The 8,165-nt window shown below is 36.1% G+C and overlaps 1 protein-coding gene and 1 long non-coding RNA gene across 2 annotated transcripts; both read right to left on the bottom strand.

Moving 5' to 3' along the window:
• Positions 1 to 967: 967 nt before the first annotated feature.
• LOC143917453 (uncharacterized) lies at positions 968 to 4,122 on the bottom strand. Its single transcript, XR_013261057.1, has 3 exons — positions 4,031 to 4,122; positions 1,128 to 1,262; positions 968 to 1,051 (listed from the first exon to the last, which is right to left on the bottom strand). It is a non-coding gene; the product is annotated as an uncharacterized LOC143917453 (long non-coding RNA).
• A 22-nt stretch (positions 4,123 to 4,144) lies between these two features.
• On the bottom strand, positions 4,145 to 4,694 carry LOC143916836 (uncharacterized). The gene is made up of 3 exons (XM_077438084.1): positions 4,624 to 4,694; positions 4,211 to 4,544; positions 4,145 to 4,168 (listed from the first exon to the last, which is right to left on the bottom strand). Exons 1-3 carry the CDS (start codon positions 4,692 to 4,694, stop codon positions 4,145 to 4,147), a joined length of 429 nt encoding a protein of 142 aa, XP_077294210.1.
• Between the last annotated feature and the right edge of the window lie 3,471 nt (positions 4,695 to 8,165).

The following is an 8,165-nucleotide window of genomic DNA, read 5'->3' as shown; positions in this document are numbered from 1 at the left end:
GTAACCACTGGTATCTGCTTCACTTGTAGTGTCACTCTCATTTTCTTCCTCTTGTGAAACAAAGAATCGATATCTGCATCATCCATACGTTTAAAACCTGGATCACTTAAATCATGATTGAGTTTTCAAAACATTTTAAATGTTTTGAAAACTAGCTCTGAATACTCTGAATCAATCAATACGTAGTTTGTTTATTTTACATTTGTTTATACGTAATTAATTATTCTATTGAATTTTCTGGCGTATGTATGTTTTAAAAATTAAAACCGCAGTCAATATTTTTATAATTTAAAATGCTTCAAAATAACTATTACCTAATTCAAATAATATATTTATCGAATAAAAAATTATCAAGTAGAGTACAGATAAAGTAAAAATTATGTATGTACTTAAAATACAACCACAGCGGAACAAATATCAATTTGAACTTAATTTTTGGATAAATTTTAACCTTATTAAATATGTATAAATATATGTATGTATATTAAAAATTCAATTGTAGCAGAAGGTACTGTAAAGGAAAGAATGTCGAAATTTTAAAATCGATGCCCCTCGAATTTTAATCTTGTTGGAAATATGTACATATATTAGAATTGAGTAATCGTTTTTGAAAAACATATGTGTACAATATACATTAAATGTATATGTATTATGTATCAAGTGAATTCTTTTAATCAGGAATTAAATATATGTTTTGTGTATTTTAGAAAATCTTTCATTTAAGCATTTTTTTATAATTAAAATTTGTATAGAAGATGGAATGGAAAAAGTGAATAATAATAATCAACACATTAGTATATCATATGAAAGATGTTTATTTAATTTAATACACATTAAATACATAATTAGAAACAAAATACAAAGCAATACAAGAAAATCATTCTTAACAAAATTCAAAACATGAAGTAATAAGCACATATTTTTTTACTTTCTTCTGTAAAATTATATTTATTATTTTAAGTCGATTTCCATATATCCATTCTATAACGCTGGTCGTCTTACTAGGAAGCTGTAGCTGAATCGACGCGATGAATTTAGGGTCCATAATTTTCTGAAAATAAAAATAACAATATTATTTTATTATTTAAAATTTAATTTACACGAAAAAAATTAGACATAAACCTCACCATAGCTTCTGGAATAAGTATAAATCACATTGTTCCTTTCCATTTCTAGAGCGTTCTGGTGAAGTCTTATCTGTCGTTTCCTTTCTTCTAGCTCTAACTGTAGCCTGTACATGAGGTCACGCATTCGCATGATAGCTAAAAATTCAAATTTCAAAATCACAATTAAAAATCTCATCCAAAAAACTGTTTCAGTCAAATGGTTGTTGCAAAAAGTCTCAATTTCGTTCATCCAACAATTGGAAAAATACGATATATTCACACATTTTTACAATACTCGTACGTATACAACTAAATGGTGATTATTTTATACTAGCTGTATTACCCGGCTTCGCTCAGTGTTTATAATATAAACCGCTTAAACATGACTAAGCTAATTTAATTAAAAAAAAAAAAAAAAAATTTAAAAATTAAAAAAAAAAATTTAAAAAAAAAATTTAAAAAAAAATAAAAAAAAAATAAAAAAAATCAAAAAAAAAATCAAAAAAAAAATCAAAAAAAAAATTAAAAAAAATCAAAAAAAAAAAAAATCAAAATTTTTTTTTGCCTTCTAGGGCTTCGCCCTCGGCGCCCCCCTGAGCCTTTGCCTTCTAGGGCTTCGCCCCTCCACGCCCCATGAGCAATTGCCGTTTAGGGCTTCGCCCCCATGATCAGTTGCCTTTTAGGGCTTCGCCCCTCCGCGCCCCCATGATTAAAAGCCGTCTAGGGCTTCGCCCCCCTAAGTTAATGCCTTTTAGGGCTTCGCCCCCCGCGCCCCCAAGATTAATTGCCGTTTAGGGCTTCGCCCCCCTTAGTTAATACCTTTTAGGGCTTCGCCCCTCCGCGCCCCCATGATTAAATGCCGTCTAAGGCTTCGCCCCCATGATCAGTTGCCTTTTAGGGCTTCGCCCCTCCGCGCCCCCATGATTAATTGCCGTCTAGGGCTTCGCCCCCCTTAGTTAATGCCTATTAGGGCTTGCGCCCCATGAGGCTGGGCCCCCCGGGCCCCCTTCGGGGCCCCACGGGGCTGCGCCCCTTGTGGCGCCCCCTTTTGAGCCCCATGGGGCTGCGCCCCATGAGGCTGGGCCTCCCGGGCCCCCTTCGGGGCCCCACGGGGCTGCGCCCCTTGTGGCGCCCCCTTTTGAGCCCCATGGGGCTGCGCCCCATGAGGCTGGGGCCCCACGGGGCTGCGCCCCCCGGGCCCCCTTCGGGGCTGCGCCCCTTGTGGCGCCCCTGGCGGGGCCCCATGAAGCTACTCGCCTTGCGCCCCCGCGGGGGTGAATCCATTGAAACGAAAAAAAAAATCGGCGCCCATGGATCGAAAAAAAAAAAAAATCGAATCACGTGTTCGATGACGTCACCGATCTACGGACGACGAAGACGACGACGACGACGACGACCAAGGATACATACATACATACAAAGTCTCTTTCCAAATTATAGATTAGAAGATGGTAACCAAGAAAATTGATACCATTTATACAATAATATGTAACATATGTAGCTTCTACAAACTCTCGCCGACTATTAAGAGGGCTGGAAACCAGCGCCTTGTCCATACAAACGTATTACACTTCTCCCTTCCTCAATTATGGCACTAGAGAAATTTGCTATTTTAATATGCTATGCATCTGTGCTTTTATTTTTTTGATTAGTTATTTTTTATAGAAGCTAGCCGCCAAACTATATATCTATAAAATCGCCACTTTTTTACACCCACGAAAAGAGTCCAGCGTGCTTATTTAACGGTCGATTTAAAAAAAAAATACGCACACAGTTGCATAGAAAATATCTTTCTCATACCAATGATGATTTTTTTTTAAAAATTGGTCCAGTTTGGAGAAAATTGGAGAATATGAAACCTCGATTTTGTCGATTTAAAATACGTATTATCTGGTCGAAGCGCAACTGTCGTATTCACTCAATATATATATATATATATATATATATATATATATTGATATATATATTGTCTCATTCACTCAATATATATATCGAAGAAAGGAATGGCAACAAAATTAAGGTTTCGGGATTACAGCCCTCTTAATAGTGAAGCTCATACAATGGGAGAGACACTCATTAAGCCATGTACGAAAGACATGGTGTCATACTATGTTCTTAATGAGCAGGCCACTAAAAAAATAGATGCAATACAATTATCAAATAATACTGTTTCACGACGCATTCAAAATATTTCTACTAGCATCAGTGGCGTGCGCTGAAATTCTCTATCTTTTTATCGTACAGCCTTACTTAATGTGCACGAACAGGATACAAGAGGAACAGCCTGTTCCTCTTGTATCCTGCTCGTGCACATTAAGTAAGGCTGCACGACAAAAAGAGAGAGAATTTCAGCGCACGCCACTGATGCTAGTAGAAATATCTTGAATGCGTCGTGAAACAGTATTATTTGATAATTGAATATGCAAATGGATGAATCTACAGATGTCGCAGGACTAGCTGTACTATTAGTATTTGTTCGTTACACATATGATAAAAGTATTGAAGAAGATTTACTTACGTGTGCATATCTACATAGAAAAAATTCAGGAGAAGATATATTCAACTGTATTAATGATTATATTACAAAACAAGAGATTGGCTGGGAAAAATGATTTTTTTTTTTAAATTGGTCCAGTTTTGGAGGAGAAAATTGGAGAATACGAGACGAGAAAATACGTATTTTCTGGTCGAAGTGCAACTGTCGCATTCAGTCAATATATATATTGATATATATTGTCGCATTCACTCAATATATATGTATATCGAAGAAAAGAACGGCAACAAAATTAAGGTTTCGGGTGTACAGCCCTCTTAAGTGACTTTTAAAAACAAACTCCATTGAATCGTAAACGATTCAACAATGACAAGCTCCATAAAAACCATGTAAAATGTCCAAAAAAGTTAAAAATCAAATTCGAACTTACGTGCGACAAAATTTACTATAGGATACATTTCTTGAACCCTCGCGTGAGCGAATTTTATATCCATTTTTTGATGCTTTTCGACGGCCTCGATGGCTTCCTTCCAAAACGCACTTTTCAATATTTTGCTTCTTGCAGCTTCTACAAATGTGAAAAATTCAAATTTTAAATGAAATTAATTACAGTTACACCTACACACACATTCAAATACTCCACAGATAACTCACCAGGCGGTGGTATTCTGTAACCAGGGGTTTTTTTGAAGGGAGCCGTGTCGAGTGTCTTAGTAAGAAAAGACACAACACTTAGGTAAAATTTTCCTGCATCCAAGCACATACGACACTGACAATCATTGACGAGATCGCCTTCGTTTGGAGGATGATCAACTTCTTTATTTTCAGCGACTTGGCTTTCTTTCTTCGGCCGATTGGAAAACTGAGTTCTGTTGAACTCGTCGAGAATATCCATGAAACCACTGAATTTCATCATGATGATCTTTTGAAGGCTTGTAGAGCTTCTGTAAGAATTAAAATTAAGTAAGTAAATGAAAATATGCATGTAGTATGATGAATTCAAAAACAAATTGCTGCTCACACGGTGCAAACAATTTTATATTAAATGTACTTGTTCGAAGTCCGTGCGGTAAATGAAGATTAGTCAAGTCCATACCTGGTAGTTATAGGTTCTTTGGTTGTATGTAGTTGTAAGTTAGAGCAGGGCTTCCCAAACTTTTTCAGCGACGGAAAACTTGACAAATCCGAAAATTTTGGATACTTTATAATAGTAAAAATAAAAATAAAAAATGTTGTTAAAAAAGATATATCATTTATTTAATAAACATAAAAATGCAAATAAATAAGACTCAATGACTGATGATTTTGAGTTCTTGAATTGCAATTTTTTTTATATCAGGCACAATATCGAGTCTATTTCTGTATTTTGTTTTCGTTGCAACATAATTAGAGAATCCCACTTCGCATAAATACGTCGTGGAAAACAGAAGTAAACAAATGACAGCTTGTTTTGACACATTGGGGTACTCTTCGGTCAGACTCGCCCAGAATTCATGTAATGGCTGATTAAATCAATTAAATTCCCATAATCACTTGCGCTTAAGCCTACGAAAATGGATTCCGAGCCCAGGAATCGTCCTTACTAGTTTTCGGAAAATATTCTGAAAGAGTTGTTTTCAAGTTATGTTCATAGGTGTTCTAAAAATACTTGTAAAACTTCTTCGTCAACTTTTAAATTCAATTCATTCAAACATTCATGTAAGACAGGAAAACAATCGAAATTATTAGATTCAACTGATGAAATCCAAAATTGTATTTTTTTATCAAAAGATGCAATTTTATCTCTCGTATTAAAAATTTAAACACCTTTTCCTTATAATGATAAGTTGACATCATTGCACTTTATGAAAATATCCGCCAGATATGTAAGATATATCAACCAGGAAGGATTTTTTAAAAAGTTGATAAAATGTTGTTGCAAATTATTTTGTGTCCTCGAGAATACTAATAATTCACTTCGAAGTTCATAAAGTCTTAAAAGTGCTTTTCCTCTGGATAGCCATCTCACTTCAGTGTGTAATAAAAGTGCTTTATGTCCACTACCCATTTCATCGCACAAAATTTTAAATAATCTGGATTGAAGTGGTCTATTTTACACAGTTTATCATTTTCACGGCTTCATCCATAACATTTTTTAAATTTGTGGAATTTTTTTTAGTTACCAGTACATGCCTAGTGTGGAACATGATAAATTAATCCATGCACTAAACCAAACCGGTATAGATACAAAGGATATCGCCCTTTTGAAGAAACTATATTGGAACCAATCTGCTGTCGTGAAGGTTGAAGACTTGGAAACCGAAAAAGTAGAAATTAGTCGAGGGGTACGGCAGAGATGTGTATTGTCGCCCATGCTCTTCAATCTGTATTCGGAAATGGTGTTCAACCAGGCAGTCGATAGTCGAATAGGAGTAAAAATAGGTGGCAAAATTATAAATAATATCCGTTTCGCTGATGATACAGCAATATTGACTGAGAGTGCCGAAGACCTACAATCGTTATTGATCGCAATTGATCATTCATGTCAAAAATGAGGTCTGTCTATTAATATCAACAAGAAAAAATCAATGGTAATATGTAAAGAAAAGCCGGATCCATTAAACCTGAGTGTGCGCGGACAAATGATTGAACAGGTCAAACAATACAAATACCTAGGAGCAATGATCAATACGGAAGTCAGTTCCGAAATGGCGATAAGAAGAAGGATCGATATAACAAGAAATGCCTTCGGCAGCATGAAAAATGTTTTATGTTGTCGAAGGTTGTCTATGAAATTGCGTTTAAGAGTCCTGCACTCCTATGTTTGGTCGGTGTTGCTGTACGGATGCGAAACGTGGACACTGTTAGTGGCATCCATGAACAGGATAGAGTCCTTTGAAATGTGGTGTTACCGGAGGATGCTAAAGATCTCTTGGAAGGAGCATGTAAGAAACGAAACAGTCCTCCAGCTTCTTCATAAAAAGAGAGAGCTTCTTGACACGGTGAAGCGCCGTAAGATGGAATACTTTGGCCACATTATTCGCGGCCCCAAATATCGCCTTCTACAAACAATCATAGAATGGAAAATAGAAGGCAAACGGTGGCTTGGGAGAAAGAAGCTCTCTTGGCTCCGGAACATCAGGTCATGGATGGGAATCGGTCTCGAAAAGCTATTTCGGCTTGCCCATGATAGGGAAGAATTCGCACGGGTCTGAATAAACGATGTCTGCCCATGGTAGTCGCCTACGTTGGAATACGGATTCGGCATTAGTAGAAGAAGAAGACATGCCTATGCAAAATACCATGACTGCTGGTAGCTCTTGTAGCTACTTTCAGCATACGTGATACAACACCTTTCATTTTTCCTACCATTGCTCGAGCACCATCTGTACAAATATCGATACATTTTCCCCAGCCTATCTCTTTTTTTGTAATGTAATCATTAATACAGTTGAATATATCTTCTCCTGTAGTTTTTCCGTGTAGATATGCACAAGTGAGTAAATCTTCTTCAATACTTTTATCATATGTGTAACGAACAAATACTAATAGCACAGCTAGTCCTGCGACATCTGTAGATTCATCCATTTGCAATGCATATTCACTGGAAGGCCAAGTTGAGGAATTAACTATTTCTATATGCTAGTAGAAATAGCTTTAATGCGTCGTGAAACAGTATTATTTGATAATTGTATTGCATCCATTTTTTTGGTGCCCTGCTCATTAAGAACACATGACACCATGTCTTTCGCACATGGCTTAATGAGTGTTTCTCTCATTGTATGAGCACATCCTGCTCGTGCACATTAAGTAAGGCTGCACGACAAAAAGAGAGAGAATTTCAGCGCACGCCACTGATGCTAGTAGAAATATCTTCAATGCGTCGTGAAACAGTATTATTTGATAATTGTATTGCATCTATTTTTTTAGTGGCCTGCTCATTAAGAACATAGTATGACACCATGTCTTTCGTACATGGCTTAATGAGTGTCTCTCCCATTGTATGAGCTTCACTATTAAGAGGGCGAATCCCGAAACCTTAATTTTGTTGCCGTTCCTTTCTTCGATATATATTTTAAGTGAATGAGACAATATATATCAATATATATATATTGAGTGAATACGACAGTTGCGCTTCGACTAGATAATACGTATTTTAAATCGACAAAATCGAGGTTTCGTATTCTCCAATTTTCTCCTCCGAAACTGGACCAATTTAAAAAAAAATCATCATTGGTATGAGAAAGATATTTTCTATGCAACTGTGTGCGTATTTTTTTTTTAAATCGACCGTTAAATAAGCACGCTGAACTCTTTTCGTGGGTGTAAAAAAGAGGCGATTTTATAGATGTTTGGCAGCTCCTAGCTCCTATAAAAAATAACTAATCAAAAAAATAAAAGCACAGATGCATGCCTATGGTAGATATCCATAGCATATTAAAAAATAATTTCTTTAGTGCCATAATTGAGGAAGGGAGAAGTGTAATACGTTTGTATGGACAAGGCGCTGGTGTCCAGCCCTCTTAAGTGCAATACGATAACGTGCAATCGATTATGAAGTAGAATATGTTTAATTTTGTTTAAAA

Source organism: Arctopsyche grandis, chromosome 9 (genome assembly GCF_051622035.1).
Source record: "Arctopsyche grandis isolate Sample6627 chromosome 9, ASM5162203v2, whole genome shotgun sequence".
Taxonomy (NCBI): domain Eukaryota; kingdom Metazoa; phylum Arthropoda; class Insecta; order Trichoptera; family Hydropsychidae; genus Arctopsyche; species Arctopsyche grandis.
The sequence above is the reverse complement of the archived record's forward strand: the minus strand, read 5'-3'. Positions and strand labels throughout refer to the sequence as shown.